Below are 22,075 nucleotides of genomic sequence, written 5' to 3' on the forward strand. Positions count from 1 at the left end.
AGCTGTGCATCAAAACTGATCGCTCGTAGAATGGTCCATGTATGCTACGATGCCATCATGAACGTATGCGTCCACATTTTTGCCTTCCAGCGGCTCAGCAACTGGCCAGCGGACTGTCGCAGAAGCCAACTACAAGGCCAGCGTCCCTGATTCCTTGAATCAGCGAAGGGACCTGCAACTTGAATTACATCGCAAGAGTGAGAAAATTTCTAGTGCCACGTAGTTGGGAGGTATCTCACCAATAATTTCGGATCGAAGAAAACACCCAAAAGGTTATTTCGTTTTGCAAAGTCGACGCCAGCAGCTACGCTGGATGACCAATAACGACACCCGGGACTTGTATCATCAGTACGGTATCTGGTCGACGCTCGTTGCCCCTCGTCATTTTGGCCGCATCGAGATGAAAAGAACACCGGATCTGGTTATACAGTAAGATTCTGGCTCCACGATGTGAGTCGGGGAAGCACTGACAATTTGGTTGTTTCCAATTTAGTGCTACACAGACTTGTGGCGAAAATGAAGTGAGGGCAATTCGGCGACGAGCGAACGCTCCACCTAAAGCCGAAGAAGTCTGCCGGATTGTGCGCAGCACGCTATCAACAGCTTCATTCAGGTCCACTTGGCATCTTATGGAACCACGGTCTCGACGCTCGGCAGGCAGTGCCAACTCTAACGTAAGGCCGAGCTGCGTAGGAAGAACCTGCAAAGCAAATTACTTCAAAGAAACGATCGGACACCACAAGATTGAGCCCAAACCTGCATTGCATCCGCAAGGGTAATCATATTGTGTGACAGCATTCTGGACCATTCTTGCGCAGATACTGCTTTTCTAAGCGACTTATCATCGCGCTTCAATCGACGTGCCAGAGCCTGGAACTGTTCTATATTGACATCGGAAACACCAAGGTCAAAAGAGGCCTCCGGTAGAAGATAGTCACCGAATATCACAGGATGCAGGTCGCGCGTGACTTGCACGGTGATATGCACGTGACTCCCGATCAATGATGATAAGGTTAATGTATGCAACGGGGAGGTGGCGTTGGAATGTATCGAGGGTGACGTATATGTCGAATCCAGTGAGCCGGGAGATTGCTGCCACGGCAATGATGTTTGCGAATTGGAAGGCGTGCCTCTGGGTATTGCCATCGATTTCCAGTAGGTTTCCACCGCTCCGCCCACCTCCAACGTAACACCTTGAAATGGTGTTATGACATTGATTGAGACAGTAACCTGAAATGAATAGTCAACTGAGCATCTGGTAAGATAAATGGCTAAGTTAAGCCTACTTCTCCGATACTATGAAGACGAGTGTCAAGGATGGGAAGCGTGACATCTGATACGCCATCGCAGCCTTGCAAAACCGATGGATGAGCGATTGCACGCCCAATCGTTTTAGTGCCGAAATTGGGGTATATCGAAAATTCCAGGCTCAACCCTTTCAGCGACGGGGATTGGAAGACAAAGACATCGCACTCTTCCATTTGAGGCAATAAAATGCTATACGGAGCAGCATTGACGCCAGGACCAGCGGTGATTACCATTTTCAGGGGTTTTGAAGATGGAAGTGACAAATTGGGCGCAATAATAGAGCTGGTCAGGCGGGGATGGAGTGCTACACCCGCGCCTCGGAAAAGGTTATTGTTGACGGTAACTTCGACGAGATAGTTCTTGTCCAAATAATTATGCCCGTATACGCGATGCGGCATGATCGGAGGGGGAAGTGACAACGAAGGGATCTGATCAAACTCGGAATCCACTTGCATTTCTGTGTTATTCAGTGGAGACTTGGGGCCAAGACTAGCGATTTCTGTGGCGTGGGGTACCTTCGCTGCAGCTTCGATAAGGATTTCTACAGACTCTCGATGCCCATACCAGGCCGCATAATGAACCGCCTGATGTCCTACTTCATCAGTCAAGTCCATCCGAACACCAGCCTCCAAGAGAGTTCGAAGGCAAGATGCGCGACCTTGGCGCGCGGCGTGAAAGAGAGGCGTCCACTCGTGGTACTTGTCTGGAGTATCCCAACCTCCATGGCCCAGAAGAAGCCTGACAACCTCGGCATGACCGTCCCGTGCGGCAAGATGTATAGGGTACTCGCCATTGCTATTTGGCATGCAACGTGCCCCTCTTTTCAGAAGAAGAGATACAATTTCTAAATGACCATGCTGACTAGCCAAAGCAAGAGGATTTAGATTGTCGTTCGGCGCAGTGAATGATGGGGAGATGCACTGGTCGCACAACAGCACTTGTACACATTCCGGACTTCCCTGCAAAGTGGCATAGACCAGAGGGCTGCAATTGTCCACATCGAGAACGTGTGGAGGTAAGGAAGCTTCCAAAAGCCGCTTGCAGACATGCGCGTACCCATGCATCGCCGCATAATGCATGGCAGACCGACCATAAACGTCAAGCTTCTTTGGCTGTGATGACTTCTCCAAACACATATTGACGAGGCGAAGAGCTCCCGCGGCAGCTGCTTCGTGGATGCATGTTCGCCCATTGATATCGTCAACGAAGTCGAAGTCGAACGGGACTGTGATGCTGGCGAGTACTAAATCCGCTAACTCAGGTGGCGCATCGACGATAACCCTCCACAGCATGCGGGTGACATTGATTCTGCATCCATTCTGTGTACCAAGAAGATCCGAGTGGTGAACAAGATCCTTGATAGAGGCTTTATCCGAGTTCTCCACGGCTTTTCGCAAATCATGCTCAAAATCGCGGAACGGTCCTGCGTACATATTTTTCTCGATGAAGCTCACGAAATCATAGGCAGCCGGACCTTCAACCTTCAAGCTAGCAGATAGGTCCGTGATATCCAGGAGGCAGGACGCTACAGTATCAGACAGCTCTGATATGAGCTATCAAAATGTATCAGAACAATTCAAACTAAGCGATGTCATCGCTTACCTGCCGATTAAAGACTGGTTGGACCTCAACCTGCCTGGCGAGGTAGAGCTCCTTCGTTGTTGACCGCGACCTCTTATCCCATTTCTTCAAAATCTTCCTGAATCCTGTTGCGTTCATTTCTATAAATTGCTGAAAGGAGTTGGTTCAGGTTACACATAACAGTCATATAGGCATTGAAGTACCTGAAGTTTTCCAAGATCCCTTTCGAGGAGGCGGAAGCCCTCCTCAACAGCACTCCACTCGACATGGTTGACAGTGATTTCCTCGGACGTATCAGGAAGCCCGCGTATTGCCGCGGCGCGCCTCTTGGAGAGTAGGGTCTCCAACCGGAGCTTCAGCTCTGCTTCTTTCTGCAGGTAAAATGTATTGATCTTGGATTACCCAATGACATTAAGCCTCGTGTAGGTAGACACTTTGGTGACAAAACACACCTTCTCCAGTTCACGCTCTAGCTTGAAGAAGAAGGCGGCTTTGTGCGCCTGGAAGTCAGAACCACGATCGTCGTCCTGTTGGAGAGCAGACAATATAGGTGGTTCATCTGGCTCATCTTGCGTTATCGGCTCGACGGGATTTGAGGTGTCTAGTTGGGCTGATACTGGAACTCGGATTGCTGTGGTAGTATTCTGTGAAATAGGTCTCAAGATATCAGCTGGGCGGACACCAAGGGCCAATGCAGCGGCTTCGGACGCAGGTCGATTAGCAGCAAGGGACGAAATGATCTTCTTGAGAAATTTGTAGTCCAGATAGTATGCAGACCATCCAGGGACCTGTTCTGCCTGAATTTGTTTGCCAAACTGTAGATCGCAGCGTCGGTAAAAGCTCTGATTGGCAAAAAGGTTGTATGGTGAGCCTGACCTTCATGATAGTCGTTTAATGTTCAAGCTCGAGAAAGGGGGCTGCAAAAAAGTGGTAGTTGGTCAGACCATGATGGTTGTCCCAAGAAGGGTTTCGGAAAGCTAACCTCGAGTCCCTAAATTTCATGCACGTGCGTCAAAATAATGTTTGCCCAGATAAATATACGTCAGACTCACAGTGATGCCAAGGGTACCGGTAATCGATAATCTTGTGGCAGTTCTCCTTGAGTCGGCGTTCACGCGATTCACGCTCTTTGAAAGGTTGTAATAACGTACAGTATTACTTGTGTACTAGATCGCGGTTCAGAACATATGTATCTATTCATTGATCTACGGTCGTAACGCTCGCGCCAGTCCATCGGTGCCCTGTAAGGTTCGTGTCGCAGTCTTGCTAACACTATTCACTCTCAGTAAGTTGTTCCTCTGCTCAGGTGGAGCCTGCTCGTCGGTCTGAAGAATCTGGCAGCGAATAAGCCGCGTCGTCACAATGTACAACCTTTTCAAGTCCAGAGACATTCGCGACTCGTTGCTTAGTATTAGGCAAACACCCACAACTTATAAGCATGGCAGTTTGAGTTCGCACGTGCAGGTACTTCTCCAGATGCCGGTGAGTATTGAATTATTCTGAATCTCGAGAGTACATCCGTTGTGTTATAAGAATCAGATCCACCAAACATTTGCACTACTCGTGATAAGGACGAAATTCTGACTCGAGGGATACTTGAATAGGTTACAATGACTGACTGAAGACATGTTTGAGCTTCAACCAGGCAAGCACAGAAGTGGATCTGTTATGTACTCACTACGAGAAGAGGCCAAAATCGAGGAGTGTCGGGAACTGGTCAACGATCTTATTTGAGCCATCCACGAGAATGCTTTTCGTTGGACCACCTCTAAAAGAATAAAATAAGCCTTATCCCCATTACCTGGATGGGGCAAAATGACCTCGATAGGATCGTCAGGGCAACTTTGTGATGGGTAGCCGAATGTGCACCGATCTATAGAGCGAACATCAAGAACTGTAAAAGAGCTCCGAGGAACAGGTACGCCTCAGATTCGTTGTCTGGACTCTGGATTCCGCAACATAGCGTCTGCTCGATAGAAATATCTCTGAGGAAGAGTTGGCCAGCATTCGTTAGTATCAATCGGAGTCCGAGTATGAGGACATCTGAATATTCAATGAATACTGTGGTATCTCAAAGGTGAAACGATCGACTTACTGATATAGCGCGCGCGAACTGACGTTAGGCGATCGAGTCCGAGTCTCATTTTGTCGCGGAATGTCACAGTATATCTGTCACACGTGACAAGATGTCACAAAATGCAAGTTACATAGTCCTCTCTCCAGAGAATCTAAAGCGCCACATTTTCCAAAACCTGAACTGAAATCTTACTTTGTCATGCATCCAATATCCTCTTTCGCGCTCAAAACGTATTGGGAACGACTTGAACCATGCACTGATGGGGAGTTTCTCCGTGGTCCAGGAACAATACTTGCAGCATAGTCCAACCCATTTGTCACGACTCTATGCGACGGACATAATCAGTCATCTGCCCTATCATCACTCAGCCCTGAGAAAAGTAAGAACTACAAAAAGCGGTACTCACCACTCGGTCCTAGTATGTAGGGTCTCATCCTGGCTATATCTAACTTGTCTATCACATTCAGGCATTTCCTTTTTACTCATTACGTTGGATTCTTGTCCAGTTCGAAATTATTTAACTCATCCAGTCTATTCTTTTGGCAATTTTGTTTTTGTTGCTTTACTGCTAGAAACACTCCCTTACCAACCAAGTGAGTTCTTGTAATTCTTTCAAGGAACGATTATGATCATTCGTCGATGGTCTCTCTAGGGGAGATGTCTAAGCTTGATTAGAGAGGGCCAAACTTGTTGGCGTTCAATCATGAGTGCTCCCCGCATGGGATGATGCCATGAGCAACCCCTGCTGCCTCCATCCATCCATCCATCCATCCATCCATCCATCCATCCATCCATCCATCCATCCATCCATCCATCCATCAAGCAGCTCATTTCCAACATGACGCGGACTAGGACGATGTGCCGAATTCTGTCAGTGTTGAAATCCACTCCCTACCGAAGAAGTATGCCTCTGGCTATTATTTCTTCCGTCGGGAGTTTATTTCTACACGTAGCCCATACCGGCCTCGTATGCACAAATAGCGATGCATCTGTTCACGAGCCAAAGGATCTCGAAGATTGGCCGATCTTGTTTAGTATCAGGATGAGTATCGTATCCTACCGAACGATTGGTCAATCGCCGTCGACCTCAAGTTTCTACCACGTATTTTTTTTTGACTACATCTTTGAACTTGATCAACAATATCACAATTATATTTGCTGCCAGACCACGAAGTAGAGGTCTAGCTAAGTTACGTCGCTTAGCGCATGCATCCGTTCTACAATTCTGTGCACATTTGTTGAATATACCGTGATTTGATGTCCGTATCCAGCTTGGTGTAGCTGGGCTTAATCGAATACAGTGCATGATGTACTATTTCTTGCGTGAAGAGCTACATCAAGCACTATGTACAAATTTGTTACACACGACAAGTATCGTCATCGTGGGCATCCAGACATAGATTTCAACAACTCAAATGAGATGGGTAGGCAACGTCGCGACGCATAGGAAATGCAAGTTTTCAAGCGGAAGTCTGACGCGCCCCGGGGCCTAGCAACTAAGAATGTCATAGGAACACTTTTCATATGATTCTTGGTAGTTAACTACGAAAAAACACATAAGATTACCAGGTACGATGTACCAATGCAAATAGATGACTCAGGAAGTGAGCGTCAATTATACCAAGACTTTCCTGAGCTGCCACGCCTTCGCGGGGAGGAGTGTTATCGGGCAATTACCATGTTGCTCGATGTGGTCGTGTGCGCAGCGGTAGCAGAATACGTAACCAGAAGGCAATGCCGTGGCATTGTGGATAAGCTCTTTGCAAAGCGGGCAGTATCCGTATTTTGTGTTGTCGATGGTGATCCCTGCGGGGTGCGGTGGAAGGATCTGAGGTGGAGGGATAGCTGGACCAAGAGGGGATATGGATAATGATCGCGCAGGGGAGCCCGGGGAGTACCACCATTCTAAGAATTTGATAAAAAAGATGGCTGTAGGTAAGAGAAGCCTCAAGGAGTCGAGTAGTAGTTGGGGTGATCGCAGCAGGAGCCGTCGAACTACAGCTAAAAATCCGCTCTTTGTTGGGGAAATAGCATTTTGCTTCGCTTGTTGTGCGAGCTACCCAGGTGGTATGAGTGCAATGCGAATGACTGAAATGCTAAACTCACGAAATCATCCATATTGAGTCTTCTGAGATCGACTCCTATCCAAGCTAGCCATGGGCGGTAGAATGGCGTACGATCAAATAGATAGGCTACATTATGGGCGAGAAGCCAGGCTTCGAATCCGATGTTGAACCATGGGTATAGTGTTTTAAACTTTCGGCGTAAAACGCCTGCCATACTCTGGAGATACCTGTCGAGCATTGCGTCATCATGAAACGGTACTGCTCACCTCGTCTGTGAGTTCTCGTATATGTCTTTCGCTACTTCCATCTTCCAGGATATCAGAATCAATGCCTCCACCGAGCGACTCATAGCAATCCTGCCCTTTCGCTCGTAAATAAGGTACAGCAATCTGAGTTCACAGAGGTGAGGGGCTGTCTGGTCATCGCCGAGAATTCTTACCAGGAGAAATAACGACCGCCAGATCTCACGACTTCTGAGCTTCTCACCGGCTGGTACTCCACCAACAGCAGCTGTTGCTCGTTCGGTCGCTATCCAAGGTCTTCTGCGTCTCTTCAAGCCGTAAAAATTCTCAGAAAATGATGCATCTAGTAATATTGATAGCGTACTTGAGTCCACTGCATCAACTTGCCAGACCTACTCACTATGTTTGCGGAGATAATGGCGTTCAACGAAAAACATGATGATAGCATAAAACTCTTCATGGCGGTTGACTATACGAATCAGATAGCGGGGGTAACGTTGAGCGAACACCTGGCAGGGGTAAGTAGTGTGGTGCTGTAGTAGAATCTGAGAACTTACTGCAAGTACATACTTTAGAGCAGGCTGAAGCAAGTCACGGAGCTGCTCTTGAGCAACTAATTCAAACAAGGAGGGCTTGAGCGGATCTCCGCCCACGTCGTTGAAGAACTCCATGCATATAGAGTGGTCGTCTTGTTCAAGTTGTTAATTCCGGCTATTCATAGGTTTCAAATTCACGTGGCGTGGCGTCCTCGACGATGACGGGAAAGGAACGATGGCAAACGCCCTTACCCAGTCCAGTGACTCAAGTTGATGGTTGAACTTCATTACAAGGTCTATCCTGTGTCGAAGACCCATTGTAAGCTTGCTTTTGTGGTATACTAGTTATTGATACGCCAGCAGGCCTGTTAATAATATATATTGAATTATCCCTACACCTTCAAATTTGAGTTGTCTGAGCATATTCTATGTTCAAGTTCTATTGTCTTGCATGTAATTGCCTCCATCTGGTATAGAACAATCTCTGCTCCCAAGGTCCGTGGGCCACTCCGTCGTCCCTCATTCTCCTTCTTGACATTCCATTGTACATTTTTAATCCTCATGTTTACCTCCTTCCACGCAATGATACCCTCAGACGCTGAACTCGCTTCTCAAGCACTCACTGAGGAGGGCAATTATCGTTTTCCATCATTTTCAGCGTCTGACGCGGTCACGCTTGGTTTGTCTCTACGCAAACGCTTCCGTGCGTCCTCTCGACATTCAAAAGGCAAAGGCCTCGTCATCTCTATACAAACTATCGCGGGTCATACGTTATTTGCGTGTACCGTGGGCGACCTCGGTCACCCAGCCGGTGTTGGGGATGTCAGTTTAGATAGTTGGACAAGTGTGGATAGCATGGTTGGAGTCGTAAGGCAGACTGGCCATTCGAGTTATTATGTGGAGAAAAGCATGAGCGCAATGGGCAAGTCAGCAAAACAGCTGGGGATCCAAGGGGACCACATTATTCACGGGGGAGGTAAATAACTTTTGCCATATACCTCTGGAAACGACCAACTTAAGTTTGCTTCCGTCCAGCGTTCCCAATCTGGTTGGACGTTAGTATATGCGTTATTTGTTTATGAATTTGAAGAGCTGATTGAGGCTGTATAGAACGCCCATTGTTGTCCTATTGCTGTTGTTGCTTGCTACTCGGGTTCAACCCAAGAAGACCATCATGTACGTCCTCTTCCAAAACTCACCTGATCAAACATTCACACACCAACCATTAGCTTGTGGTCACAACTGTACGGGATTATCTTCACAAAATCAACAAGTCAGAAGGTGCACGAATGTCAGCCTCATCTGTTCTAGGGACAGAGATGCATGCGCCTCTCCCGTCTGTACCAATCCGGGAGAGCACGGTAAGCTCATATCAGCGAGTCGAGGTTCGCCAGTTCACCAGCGAGTAAAGGCATGGCTCACAGATCCTTCCCACAACGCACTTGGCATGAGAAGGCGGTCCGAGTCACCATTTGACCATCATGATGAGTGAGATACCAATAGATGTAACATATATTATCGTGTGGGGTGAGCGGTGGTGTGTAATAGTTATACCAATAAGATGTGTAGCTACGATAGTCATAAAGTGACATGCACTACTCGGGGCTCTCGCTATGCGAGGGGGCGTGCCTGATAACCCGGATGCTTTCTATAAACAACAATCAGTTACGGAAATGTTGAAATAAGAAAGAAGTAATATACCGTGTCTAAGGAATATCTGTCTTTGGCCCTGCGGTGAAGATGAGTCCGCACTTGGGTCTGGGTCACGAAGCTCAAAGTTCGCCTCAACGTAGACTTGGGTCCCTTTCTGGAGAGTGCGCAAGTAGTTGGTCTGATTGGGATTGAAGCAAATGATGTGGTGCCACGTGGTTCCAGCCTCTTGGCGGTCTGAAGTAAGAGTTCAGGTGATACTAATACCCTAAGAAAACTAGGTTTACTCACTGCCATCAGGGTTAGGAGGTGGAGGTGGGTAGTTGGTGGTCGCAACGGTATAACTGAATACAGATTCAGAGGGACATCTCGGAAAAGACATAGAAAACTTACGAAGCGTATTCCTTGTCACCTTTGGTAAGACGAACTTCAGGGTCTTTGCCTAGTCGTCCAATGAGGATGAGCTTGGAGACGTCATATGCACGCGTCGAAGTTGTTGAGAAAGCCTTGAAAAAGAAAATCGTCGACGCAGGACCATTCTTAAAGGACTGTCAACTTACGCGACGCGGTATGCGAGAAAAACTATGACGAGCAGAAGCAAGCATGATTCTGGTCTTTCAAAACGCGTTCTAGCAAAGTTGTACTATCACTTTTATGTGACGGTAATAAAAGGTGTTTTGTTTGTGCTTGTTTGGTAACTCGCCAGTCAGTAATTAAGCAATTGAACCAGATCGCATAGATTCTTCTCAAATCTTTGTACATATCGTTGTATCTCCATCTGTAATCTTTACAATGTCCAGACATAGGCTTGTACGAAATATGAACATCCATGGTATGCACGAATCATCCTGATGTCAGTTTAATTTGAGATTCATCGTGTGACTAGATGAATTGGATGATGCTGCATTGTCCGACGGAGGAGACGAGCTCACTCCCGAGCAGCATGGCGAGTGGCCCGATATATGTGCTCGTGATGCACGCTGAGAGCTCAATATAGCTCAAATGACGTTCTGTCTTGAACAAATCAGAGAGCTCATTGGAGATGAAGCAGTCTCAGGCCTCGACGATGACTTCATCAAGGAAACCCTATGGGACCAGTACTTTAATGTAGAGAGCAGTTTATCGTATTTGTATGGTGTGTAACACATCAACCTCTTTAACCTCGTGTCTTTCAACTAACGCACTCTTGACAGAGGAGCAAGACCGGAGAGCGTCAGCCAAAACTCGCAAAGGTAAGTTTCCAACGTATCCTCTCATTTGTAAATAGTCTTGCATTCGCTCTTCCACCATGTTGTTTTTACCCCCCGTTTTGGATCCCGTTTATGGAACCGGCTACGCCGTAGACGAGACGAGGAACAGGAAGGTGCATGTCGTCCCCACGATCCCTGCGTCAGCCTTCGTACAGTCAGGTGCTAAATGTGTTTTAGTGCGACCTGACAGTATTGATATACTACCATCGGAAGGCGAGGAGTTCCATGATGAACCACAATACGTGGCTGGACCAACAGGCTACGAATATTACGATGGCGACTTGGACCGACCTCGAGTTCCCCTCATAGTATTAGCACAGCAAGGTCAACATGAGGTCTACTATCCCGAGGAATTTCCGGAAGAGGTCGACTCGGATGATATCCCATTGGGCGTCTTGTCACGCGGCTCGAGGCTCAGCACCATTACGGAGATTACCGAAAGGACTGAACCCTCTCGCCACTGGCCTTCAAAACAGCAGCTCGTAGCTTTGAATAATCCACGTGCATCAATGATCACTGATACCACGACATCGTACGGAGAAGTTATTGGTGTGTTGGTATCAGCAAGGATTTGATTGGTGTGACTGAAGTCAGGACAGATACCCGCCAACGCAGTACCGTGGCGCTAGAATATCCTGAGATCGCGATGGACCCAAACTTCATCCCTCCATCACCATCGCCCTCCGCAGTACGACGTCTTTCGAGCTATGAAGCCGCTCCATCGCTTGCCACATCAGTATCACAATCTGATATACGCACAGAGCCACTTCCGCTTCCAACAGAGCGCGCAACATCGCGTGCAAAATCATCAGTTGTTCCTGTACCACCCATGGATACTCTCCCCGAGATTTCTGATTTCCAGTCGAAAGTGAGCGGAAAACCGCTCCCTCCGAAGCCTCCAGCCAGCAGTAAACCCTCCAAATTATCCATGCTTGCGAGTTCTCGTGCAAGTACGAGGAGTTCTCGTTCATCGGATTTGGAGACGACTTCAGTGCTTACTTACCCCGCCTTACGACCTACGGCTGAAAGTCGATTATCATTTGCAACCACTATAAAATCCCCACCTGCAGAGAAGATACTTCCTCCTATAAAGGCTCCGTCTACTACCACTTCTTCTATGTCTGGGCATGTCAAACAGGCTATCCAGACAGCTTTGGAGTTAGAAGCTCACGATCGCGAAAGAACTGCGAGACCTTCTCCAAAGAGCGAGTCGAGCGCGGCGTCTAAGGCATCGTCAGTTGTTACTGTCAAGCCAACGATGCCACATTCGCCACCTCGAGCTGACGTCACCCCAAACTTGCCCATCATGCGCCAAGAGGTTGAAACGAAGGCTCGCCCTCAGTCCAAGCTCGCAGCGCTTGCCCAGGCGAAAGCCAGTGCCAATACTAGTCTCATGCCGAAGCTTCCGAAGTCCCCGCCCAGTTCGCCTCCAAAGGAGCTTCCTAAACCTCACACACAATTTTTCACGCCCATCGCAAATGGAGCCACAGCTACTACTGCTATAACCACATCCTATCAGTCACTCCAAAGTCTGTCTAGACCGCAGGCTCAAGAGCCTGCATCGTTAGTTCAGATGCCTGGTGCAGAGCCAAAGCAATCTAAATTGGCAAAGAAGGTCAAGAAAGCAAGTGAAAAACCACAGCCAACACCACCCGACGACGATACCGATTCCTGTGACATCATACAGTCTCCTCTATTCATACCAAAGCCAACTAACTCTCGTGCGTCTCCCTCGGCATTCGCTTCTTTACTTCTCGATGATCCTCTAACACCCCCATCTCCCGAAGACAAGGCCACGCATTCAGCTCACAAGTATGGAAGGGAGGTGCCGAACCTTGTGAAGGTGTACGAGGCTTCCCATTCGCAGAGCCACTCCAGCCTTGGTTTCTCACAGTCCCAACGACACAAGTCGTCTCGCCCTAGGGCTGCACTACCGGGGATGAAGATGAGCTCGGGATTTGCATTTGACGTTCCAAGCCCTGACGATATCGTATTCAATGCGCGTCGGGGAACTTCTCTTTCCCACAGACGGTGAACGAACCTTGGTTCCCTGCTCCATCCGCCATTCCTTTGTTGTATTTCTCTACTCGCATTTTTATTTTATTCATTCATTTTTCTGGAGGACTTGTTTGTTTGTTTGTTGTAGACCAGGTTGTGGGCTCTAATGGAACTTTTTTGCTGATTGTCACTTCAGCTGCGAAGGAACGCGAAAAGGCGGAGAAAGCGGCACAGAAGAAAGTAGCCAAGACACCTCCTTCATCTGGCTATACCACACCCGTTTCTCAAGCGATGTCTCCTGTGAATACACCGAGTAAGGCCTCAAAGAAGGCTGGTATAGGTGCGAAGAAGTCGGGAACGATGACTCCTCACGGTACAGGGGGTTTGGATGCTCGACTATTCGACATGGCCGCGTTGAATTTGTTGTCAAAGGGAGAAGAGCCGATCGATGAACCTCCTCCGAAAATTGCACTGGAGCGTGGAAAGCTGTTACAGGAAGTTCGGAAAGTCCTTGAAGGGCAAGGAGGTGACAAAAAGACTGTTAGCTTGGTCGTGATTGGTACTAAGTCTTGCTGGCATTTTCAAGTGATTTTTTGTTGATGCTGAATGACAGGACATGTCGATGCTGGAAAGTCGACGCTCATGGGCCGTTTGCTCTATGAACTGGGGAGAGTTGACGAAAAGACCCGTGTTGCTAATGAGAGAGGCAGCAGTAAAGCTGGAAAGAGCAGCTTCAGTTGGGCATGGGAGTTAGACGGAACCATCGAAGAACGAGAGAGGTCTGCATTTTCCTGTTATTTCAATTGCGCGTACCAACTGATCAACAGAGGAATCACGATGGACATTGCTTTACAATCTTTGTCGACCCCTCAACGACAAGTCACCATTCTAGATGCCCCTGGACACAAGGACTTCATCCCAAACATGATTTCTGGAGCTGCACAAGCTGATTGCGCGCTACTTGTAGTTGATGCTATCACTGGAGAGTTCGAGGCAGGTTTCGACCGCGGTGGTCAGACTCGTGAACATCTGCTGCTAGTTCGGAGCCTCGGTGTATCTCAAGTTATTGTGGCAGTCAACAAATTAGACCAGGTTAGTTTAGGGTCTCATAACTCTGCGTCTTTATCATTGCCGACATGGTTGTAGGTCAATTGGGATCCGAGTCGATTTGAAGAAATATGTGGGTTGTTACGTGCCTTCCTTGTCCAGTCAGGGTTTCCCTCTTCGAAAACGAGCTTTGTCCCAGTAAGTGCCATGCTCGGCGTTAACCTTGTCAACAACGCCGATGCTTCGGTACTGTCTAAATGGTACAAAGGCCCTACATTGGTTGACTTGCTTGGTGAGTTATTTTGCACTGTACCTGCATTGATGTGCTCAATCACATCCAGATAAACTGGAGCCCCCCACTCGAGAAATTACTTCCCCATTAAGATTGCCGATATCCAATGTCTTCAAGGGACAAAATTCCGGAACGGGTGTAACTGGTCGTATATGCGGTGGCGTGGTGCAAGTCGGAGAACGCCTTCGAGTACTTCCGGGAGATGAATCTGCGATAGTTCGACGTGGGTTCCTATACTTATTAGTGCTGTTGTGTGGATGCTGACTGATGTTCAGTTATCGACGTGGAGGAACAGAGCGTACCTTGGGCAGCAGCTGGAACCAATGCAGCTGTGTACCTGACCTCCATCGACCCTATCCATCTGAGCATCGGAAGCGTCCTTTGCCCGCCATCGGATATTGTGCCATTGGCTACAGTCTTCACAGCTCGAATCATAGTATTTGACATCCAGCTCCCAATCACTACTGGTACATCAGTACGTCGTCTAAACCCTCCCTATTGCGTCTCATAACTCTGGGGTTAGATCGAGCTGTTCCATCACTCGCGAGATGTACCTGCCATGATATCAAAGTTGATAGCTACCTTGGACAGAGCTTCTGGGGTAGTGACGAAGAAGAATCCTCGGTGCGTTTCGTTCCTTTTTGTCTTGCCAGGATTGTGTCTGATCTTGGACTCAAGGGTACTGTCCAGGGGTACTTCTGCTGAGGTGGAGATTAGCCTGCGTGTCGGGACCTTATCAGGTCCTACACTCAGTACTCGCCCCATTCCATTGGAGCCATTCTCTGTGAATAAAGATATGGGAAGAATTCTCGTTCGACGGGGAGGTGAGACGATAAGCGCAGGTAAGCCATTGACCATCAGAGCCGTCGAGATTCTCATCGCTTTGCCAGGTATTGTTCTGGACATTATTTCTTGAATATAAGACAGTATCACAATAGAAATGCATATATAACACCAATACTATGTACAACAGCCACATAAGCCCTACAGAATTTTCATTAGTACAAGGAAAGAGGTATCGTTTGCGTAATGCTGAAAGAAATAAGAAGTCATCTGCGTCGTAAGAGGCTGTGGGAGCACGAGGAATGTACGAAGAGCTACATATTAACAAGCGAAGACGATCAAGATGGGGTCAAAGTAACTCCTACTTCTTCGTCTTCTCCTTACGGGAAAAAAACTCTCTCAATTTGGCGAAGAGTGACCGCCGCTTCTTTCTGGTGCTGGCGGTGCTGAGCTTGGATGACGATGTTACAGTGGGGTCGGTGGTAGTAGAAGCCGGGAATGAAACCTCCTTTGAATCTTTGGGATCATCGTTTGTTGAAGGCATTAACGAGCTGGTAACTTCGGGGGTATCTTGAGGCTCGGGCGCTGGCAAAGATGGCTCTTTGTTGGGCACGACAGGCGCAGCATCGACAGCAGATGCATCGCTTGTTTGAGCGGGATCTGGATTGACGTCGATCTCAAATGTTGTGGAAGGGGCAGCCGCGTCTAATGGGAGCGCGACTGCATCCACGAGTAAATCTCCATTCTTCTCTTCAGCTGCCTGTGCTTCCGAATTCTCTCCCTCCGTAGGTTTGCTGTCCTGCTCTCCAGCTTGAGGTTCCTGCGTGACTGGAGGTAATGGTTTGGACAAAATTATGGGAGAATGCGTCGACGGTTGAACAGAAATTGTTGCACCCAATGAATCTGAGGCCAAAGGATCACCTGCATCAATCTCCCGTTCTGGTGATGCAGATTCATTCAACGTGTGATCGTTGACAGGTAAGATAAGGATAGGGACGACGGGAGCGATCTGTGGCGCGACCTCAGTGATGTCAGGGGAGGGAGCTCCCTGAGCGCTCTCCGGTAGTGCCTCGGCAATGATCGGCTCGATGGCCGAAGTGGTTGATGGTTGTTCGGTTGTACCCTACACAGTGGAAGGAACAGAGGTCAGCGCTGAAAACAAATTCTATGCTGGTGCAGTTACCAAAACGTCGACGTTGTCCGTCGAAACACGGGGCGTGCTTGAAAACATGTAGCTGATGCCCGAGGAAACATATTCTAGTGCGCTAGTAACTTCTTCTGAAACGTGCGATGCCGCACTCGTAGCAGTATCCACGATCGTATGGAAAGTGTCAACCTCACCGCTCAATGCGGGAGTTTCAGCTGATTCGACGATAATGTTGGGAACGTGATTTGAAACGACTTCCTTGTCAGAAACGCCTGCATCATCAACAGCGCTTGTGACATCAGTGGAATCAGATTCAGTGATTCCATCTTGTTGATCCGCTGCCAACGTGTTCTGCGGGGAGGACTCGCTAGACAGCAGTGATTCTTCAGGCAATGTGGTAGTTGAAATCATGGAGTCAGTGGGGCCTTGGGGAGCAGTGGTTGATGGGTGTTCCATTATAGGAATGGGTTTAGAGGGCGCGATAAGAACATTATTAAGGTTCCCGGCACCATCTAACTCTGTTGGGCGGTCATTGCGGATGACCCATTTTCCGTCCACAATGAACTTATATGGAACTTTCTCATTCCAAGGAACCCTGACATTGCCTACGAAACCAGAAGCGCCCTTGGGCAGGTGCATGGTGCAGGACCACTACCAGGGTAAGAAGGTAACAAAACTGAGCCTGTGGCGGACTGTGGGTAGACTTACGTGGTCGAATGAGCCAGTTAAGATCACGTCCGAAGCATCACCATAGGGCCTGAGAGTAGAAGGTGAGCACAAGCGCTCATCAATTTAAGGATCACATACCACGACAATTCGACTTCATGCAAGTCGTCCATGGTGTCAGACGAAGAGTAAGAAGGAGGGAGATAACAACCTGCAGAAAACCCTGCCGTAACGTCCTCATGTTGTCAATGCTTTAAGCTGAGCCGTGGGGTGTCACGCTTCGTGACAAAATATAAATGTACCCTTGTAACAACTTTAACTTAACGCTCGGTACAAAATAAAGAAAGCGCAAAAGGCGATATCTATTCACTGTCAACGGCTTCCCTTCTTGTCCGCTCTCCATTCCTTGAACATTCCGTCCAGACTCTTGTATAATAGGTGGGATGGCAGACATCGAATTATCTCACTCATCTTTTCCTCTGCCTCTGCCTTTCCCTTCTCACCAGAAGCCTTCCGCGCAAAGTCCACCGACATGTGGAACAACGCTAGCACCGCCAACGATACATGCGTCTGCTGGGCACCGTGCGATGAAGACTGTGAAAGAGCAGCCAAAAGTGGGCCTGACACGCTCGGAGCCGATATTGCAGGCGTAGATTGGGAAAAGGGGGTGGCGCGCTCGCCTCTGACCAACCTGAGAAGAATCTCCATCATGTTATCTACCTCAGTCAAATGTGTCTTCACGAAGCGCTGTCGTTCTGTGGGAACACCAACAGGGGAGTTGACTGCCCACCCATCCAGCACTGTCCAGATCGTCGGAGCCTTAGAGACAAGATAGTCAGAATCGAAACTTCTGTCAAGATAGCGAGAACGAACTGGGTCAGGATCTACAACTGCGATCTTTTTTTCCCACCCATCAGCAGCATCTCCTGCTACCCAGAACATTCTTCCAAACATGCTCTTTAGCCACTCCTGGACATCGCCCGATTTAACCCACTTAGGTTCCGACAATGGGCGCTCAGTATCAAGATGGACCATTAAAGTGATCTTTGAAGGTAGCGTAGCCTTCGAGAAGGAAGGTAGGGTCTCGTCAGTGCTGGACGCTTCAGATAACGTCGGTAAAGGAGAATATGATTTTGTCGCATCAGAAAGTCCTTCGATCTATAATCATGTTAGAGAATATGATAGTAGATAACCAAATAATCTTACCAAAACGCCCTTCAGGCCATCATCGCTACCTTTATCGAGGGATATGTGGACTTCAATTCGACCTTCAGATCTGTAAACCTTCAAGTATTCGACCACCTCTGCGTCTACGACCAAACGCCTGCTACCAGCAGCATATGATATCGACAGGCGGTTTGCAGATGGCACTCGGCCACCTTTCGAGACTACCGTACTAGCTGGAGGGTGCGACGGTTCGCCATATGTTGAACCAGAAGAGGTTGACAGCAATGTATTTGAAGTAGGAGAGGCAGGGGGCTCAGGAAGGTGTTCTTGGTCCGCAGACTCGTTGGCAACTTTGGTGTGCATAGCGACTTCTTCGTGTTCGACCGGAATTTCGCCGGTAAGCTCTAGAACAACTTGCTCTTCTGAGTATGTGCCAACGCCCATATCCTCGTCGAGAATTGTTGACGCGAGTGACGCCTCTGCTTGAAGGGGCTTCGGGTCGGAAGTCTGCGTGTCGGATATCTGCGTATCAAGGTATCCAGCATCATCAGTAGACTGTTTCTCGCTATGAGGCATATCAGACTGAACTACAGGAGGAGAACTACGACCAGTAGAAGAACTCGTGTCAAAGGAAGAGCTCAAATAAATAGCATGAGAAGGATCAGCTAGAGTAGCCGATGCATCAAAGAGCCTATCAACATTTTCATCATCAACAGGCTGGGTGGTTGGCGAAGCATCGCCACCCTCTTCAGGTGCAGAAACCAATATGTCCACGTTCGGCTGTGTCGCAGCAGCACTACCATGGTTTACACCAAGGTCAACAGCAGCGACATCTGAGGACGCTGATGGCTTGACCCCTTCAACATCCGGGACAGCATCATGATTGTCCCCGGTATGTGAGCCATCAGACTGCTCATGAACACCTCCTGAAGAGGCAATTCCGTCCATCTCAGTACTATGGGAGCCTTTAAGATATATGTTAGTGTGTACAACAGCCTTGAGCCACGAATGGACGCTCCCCCCAAGCTCGAAAGCATCCACCCAAAGCGAAAAATAAGCAAGGTTCAACTCACCATTCCCATTGAGAAAAGTATTTGTAGCAGGAACGAAATGGAGAACACTTGCAGCATGGCTCTCCTCTTCATCCATGTCATCAACGGTAGTAACTGCGTCGGCATCGGCGCCTACGTCGCCTTCATCCTCAGCGATAGCGGCCATGAGCCAATCACCTTCACTGGCAGTTTCTGCCACACTGGGCGCTGCGCTTCCGCGGCCCACTCCATCCAAGTCAACACTGGTGTTATCGTCCACCTGGCTGCTGCGAGGAGGAGGCGGTCTTTCTCGACCTTCCTCTGCATCGCCATCATCATCCTCAAGCTTCTTGCGCTTGCCTTTACGCATGTCTGGAGGTGCAATATACGAAGCATTGTGCGGAATTGGATGCGAGTCATCAGGAGAAACAGGAGTGTGAAAATAAATGCGGATGCGAGAGGGTGGAGGCGTCGTCAACGAGGACGACTGCTCCTGATAGGAAGTATCTGGCTTCGTATCTGCCGCGTCTGTCAGTGCGGGTTCTGATGTTGCGGCACTAGCATGCATGTCTTCATCCTTAACTTGCTCTTGTGAGGATTCCAAAAGAGAAGCAGCGACCTCTTTTTCTTCAGCTTTGATAGGTGATGGTAGCACTCCCCATGTCCATCCAAGTTCAGGCATCTCGAGGCCCACAATTTTAAAGTCAGTGAGCGTGCGCCGATTTTCGTCCTTCTTACCGCTGCTTGCAAATTGCGATGCATCACGGTTTCCAAAATTTGTACTACCATCCTGACGGCCTGCACGACCTGAAGCGTGTCCTTGTCCTCGTCCACGGAACGCAGCATTGTTTTGATGGTGCTGATGTCCGGCATTGAACGACCCACCTCCTCTACGATTGTGAAAGTCCTTGTTAAAGCCTCCTCTCGAGCCGTGTCCACGTAGAGAATTTTGTTGAGCAGCGACGCCACCTCGTCCGCTGCCATTATTCACGAACATGCCGCCACCTCTGCCGCCACGTTGTCCGGTTAACCCTCCCCTATTTCCGCTCATAACTGCACCTCTACCTCTTCCGGAGTTCATATTGCCTCCTCTTCCACCAATACCACCTCTGTTTCCACCTAGGGGCATCTGATTGGCACCAGGCTGCCCTTGACCCTGACCTTGGTTCTGGGGGTAAATCCCGACATTCCCCGGCGGCGCAGGAGGTGGTTGAAACTGAGGCTGAGGAGGGGGTGGTCCAAGTTGTCGATTCTGACCGTGATGTTGGTTCGGGCCATCAAACCGTTGGCGTTTGGCAGGGGGAAGATGTTGGGGTGGGGTGTGATGAAGACCATGATTATGTCGAGGCTGCTGCTGGGGTTGTGGCTGTTGTTGAGGAAAATACTGTTGCGGAGGGGCCATTGTTTGTGTCACATGCGGGTACGCAGGCTGTTGTTGGGTTACGATTGGCTGTTGGGGTTGAGGGACATACGGTTGCTGATAGCCAACGGACGGTTGATACGGATTGTACTGTTGTTGAGGTGGAGGTGGCGGTGGTTGGACCACAGGCGGTGGTGGTTGATACTGTTGTTGAGGATGACTATGTCTCTGCTGCCAGTGCATGCCCTGACCACCATAGCCGTAATTTGCATACAAAGCACTTTGTTCAGGGGGCGGTCTTGGAGGCTGCTGAGGAGCAGACCATGCTGGAGTGTAGGCTGTAGTCGCTTGTTGCTGCTGTTGCTGCTGCTGGGCTGCCGCTACCCAATAAGCGGAATAATCTGGAGGTGCAGCAGGCGGTGGTCCTGGAGGAAGTGGTGGTTGCGGTGGGTTGTATGTCGGTTGCGGTATGAAAGGATTTTTATTCATGACAGAATCCTGAAGCTTCCGTAGTCGCCGTCGTAGTCGCCGATGAACAGCTTGTCGTCGTTGTCGTCGCTCGTATGCGTGATTATTGCAGTCGACCGTGACACTGAAAATGCAACGAACACATTCATGCTTATGTCAGCTCCCAATAGTTTGATGATGGGCCCTGGGGCCTGTACATCCTTACTTTATATAACCTCGGGCAAAGTACAATCAATACAGCCGTGAAAATAATGCCATAAAAATACAGGGATTGAGGTTGATATAAAATCGTCAATTACAAACTGTCCGTGTGTGCATGGTCCAGGTACTACATCCTTTCCTGACTAGTGACCAGTAGAGGCACCTGAGGTGCCGGCGCTCGGACCACCGGTCTGGGTCGGCGGGCTTGAGCGCAGCTGATTGAATTTATCGTGACGATCACGCTGCAAATATTTAAGGGATTTGTGCGTGTTCCGAATATAGCCCACCTACATCATGATCATTCTTATCCTTGGTGACCTGGTCGACGTGTGTTCGCGCAGTCGATAAGTCTTGTTTGTGTTTCTCTAGCTGCTGTTGCTGGGTCTGGGAGATTTAAGCGTCAAGAAGAAGCGGAGAAAGGTTACGCACATGAAGGCTTGCTTGCGCATTGTGAAGGTCTGCGACAGCTACATCATGTTTGTGGGTGATATCATGGAGGGAATTGATGGTCCCAAGCTCCAGCTTTTCCAGTTTCCTGACAGATTTCTCTGCTTTGCCTACAGACTAAACAATGTCAGGAGTGATCTAGAATCCAGGAAATAACGCCTTACCTTGGAAGCCTTGGCTTCTGATTTCTCGTGCTTGTGCATGTCTTTGAAGGCTGACTGTAACTTCTTTTCCTCAGATTTAGCCTCCATTGAGAGTTCCTTCTCGAGCTTCTTCATAGACTCCGCATCTACGGGAAGTTCTGTAGGTGCGGACATGTTTGTTGGAGAGGAAAGTCGTTAAGAAACAAACGCAATTGCCATCCAGGTATTATCTTGTTAGGCTGACAGTCCTGGATCACGTGTTGTGGCTTCTGAGACGATGACGCCAGCGCTCGTTCATCATGACGTCGAGTGAAAGCCAGGGATTTCAGAGGGGCTTTTCTACGGGCCCGTCTGGGGCTCCAATGGATTCGGGCGGAGTTCAAAGCAGTGCTGGATGCCATACGCTCACCATCGCGCCGCCACCACGAATGCCTTCCCGCCTACCTCCCGCCCGCTCACCACCTGCTGTTGGAATGTCCTCTGCTCAAAATGAACATTATCAATACAGGGATGGTAAGATATTTAAACAGACACAGCTTTGAGCTTAAACAGTCTTGAGTCTTGACATGTATCCGGTATCTGTGAGTCGGCATCACTACAGCCCGTCACTGCTGT

General features: G+C 48.8%; 9 protein-coding genes across 9 annotated transcripts; 3 read left to right on the plus strand and 6 right to left on the minus strand.

Moving 5' to 3' along the window:
* Positions 1-621: 621 nt before the first annotated feature.
* F5891DRAFT_1989 (ankyrin repeat-containing domain protein) lies at positions 622-3,157 on the minus strand. The gene is made up of 3 exons (XM_041370881.1): positions 2,911-3,157; positions 1,287-2,861; positions 622-1,230 (listed from the first exon to the last, which is right to left on the minus strand). The coding sequence occupies exons 1-3, from the start codon at positions 3,025-3,027 to the stop codon at positions 718-720; spliced, it is 2,205 nt and encodes a 734-aa protein (XP_041233719.1). The 5' UTR covers positions 3,028-3,157; the 3' UTR covers positions 622-717.
* A 3,124-nt stretch (positions 3,158-6,281) lies between these two features.
* On the minus strand, positions 6,282-8,080 carry F5891DRAFT_991756 (Pex12 amino terminal region-domain-containing protein). The gene is made up of 6 exons (XM_041378146.1): positions 7,832-8,080; positions 7,675-7,783; positions 7,472-7,617; positions 7,299-7,421; positions 7,073-7,249; positions 6,282-7,022 (listed from the first exon to the last, which is right to left on the minus strand). Exons 1-6 carry the CDS (start codon positions 7,943-7,945, stop codon positions 6,582-6,584), a joined length of 1,110 nt encoding a protein of 369 aa, XP_041233720.1. The 5' UTR covers positions 7,946-8,080; the 3' UTR covers positions 6,282-6,581.
* A 291-nt stretch (positions 8,081-8,371) lies between these two features.
* F5891DRAFT_937147 (uncharacterized protein) lies at positions 8,372-9,219 on the plus strand (the record flags this gene model as incomplete). Its single annotated transcript, XM_041374079.1, has 4 exons — positions 8,372-8,786; positions 8,846-8,865; positions 8,921-8,986; positions 9,040-9,219. 4 exons carry the CDS (start codon positions 8,372-8,374, stop codon positions 9,217-9,219), a joined length of 681 nt encoding a protein of 226 aa, XP_041233721.1.
* A 186-nt stretch (positions 9,220-9,405) lies between these two features.
* On the minus strand, positions 9,406-10,065 carry F5891DRAFT_1179666 (uncharacterized protein; the record flags this gene model as incomplete). Its single annotated transcript, XM_041365816.1, has 5 exons — positions 9,406-9,458; positions 9,512-9,697; positions 9,752-9,804; positions 9,854-9,966; positions 10,021-10,065. The coding sequence occupies 5 exons, from the start codon at positions 10,063-10,065 to the stop codon at positions 9,406-9,408; spliced, it is 450 nt and encodes a 149-aa protein (XP_041233722.1).
* A 156-nt stretch (positions 10,066-10,221) lies between these two features.
* F5891DRAFT_2398 (uncharacterized protein) lies at positions 10,222-12,872 on the plus strand. Its single transcript, XM_041371038.1, has 6 exons — positions 10,222-10,292; positions 10,347-10,406; positions 10,458-10,595; positions 10,654-10,692; positions 10,804-11,259; positions 11,310-12,872. Exons 1-6 carry the CDS (start codon positions 10,253-10,255, stop codon positions 12,743-12,745), a joined length of 2,169 nt encoding a protein of 722 aa, XP_041233723.1. The 5' UTR covers positions 10,222-10,252; the 3' UTR covers positions 12,746-12,872.
* Positions 12,873-15,048, plus strand: F5891DRAFT_2324 (EF Tu GTP binding domain-containing protein). The gene is made up of 9 exons (XM_041371022.1): positions 12,873-13,267; positions 13,322-13,487; positions 13,536-13,800; positions 13,855-14,047; positions 14,097-14,270; positions 14,323-14,522; positions 14,571-14,671; positions 14,738-14,889; positions 14,938-15,048. The coding sequence occupies exons 1-9, from the start codon at positions 13,000-13,002 to the stop codon at positions 14,961-14,963; spliced, it is 1,545 nt and encodes a 514-aa protein (XP_041233724.1). The 5' UTR covers positions 12,873-12,999; the 3' UTR covers positions 14,964-15,048.
* A 947-nt stretch (positions 15,049-15,995) lies between these two features.
* On the minus strand, positions 15,996-16,816 carry F5891DRAFT_937026 (uncharacterized protein; the record flags this gene model as incomplete). The annotated part of the gene is made up of 3 exons (XM_041374072.1): positions 15,996-16,628; positions 16,686-16,734; positions 16,785-16,816. 3 exons carry the CDS (start codon positions 16,814-16,816, stop codon positions 15,996-15,998), a joined length of 714 nt encoding a protein of 237 aa, XP_041233725.1.
* A 24-nt stretch (positions 16,817-16,840) lies between these two features.
* On the minus strand, positions 16,841-20,834 carry F5891DRAFT_2418 (uncharacterized protein). The gene is made up of 3 exons (XM_041371041.1): positions 17,850-20,834; positions 17,517-17,801; positions 16,841-17,462 (listed from the first exon to the last, which is right to left on the minus strand). The coding sequence occupies exons 1-3, from the start codon at positions 20,688-20,690 to the stop codon at positions 17,016-17,018; spliced, it is 3,573 nt and encodes a 1,190-aa protein (XP_041233726.1). The 5' UTR covers positions 20,691-20,834; the 3' UTR covers positions 16,841-17,015.
* A 1-nt stretch (position 20,835) lies between these two features.
* On the minus strand, positions 20,836-21,782 carry F5891DRAFT_2345 (uncharacterized protein). Its single transcript, XM_041371028.1, has 4 exons — positions 21,482-21,782; positions 21,300-21,434; positions 21,162-21,254; positions 20,836-21,112 (listed from the first exon to the last, which is right to left on the minus strand). Exons 1-4 carry the CDS (start codon positions 21,632-21,634, stop codon positions 21,014-21,016), a joined length of 480 nt encoding a protein of 159 aa, XP_041233727.1. The 5' UTR covers positions 21,635-21,782; the 3' UTR covers positions 20,836-21,013.
* Between the last annotated feature and the right edge of the window lie 293 nt (positions 21,783-22,075).

This window comes from Suillus fuscotomentosus (assembly GCF_016647785.1).
Source record: "Suillus fuscotomentosus strain FC203 chromosome Unknown F5891scaffold_1, whole genome shotgun sequence".
Classification (NCBI taxonomy): domain Eukaryota; kingdom Fungi; phylum Basidiomycota; class Agaricomycetes; order Boletales; family Suillaceae; genus Suillus; species Suillus fuscotomentosus.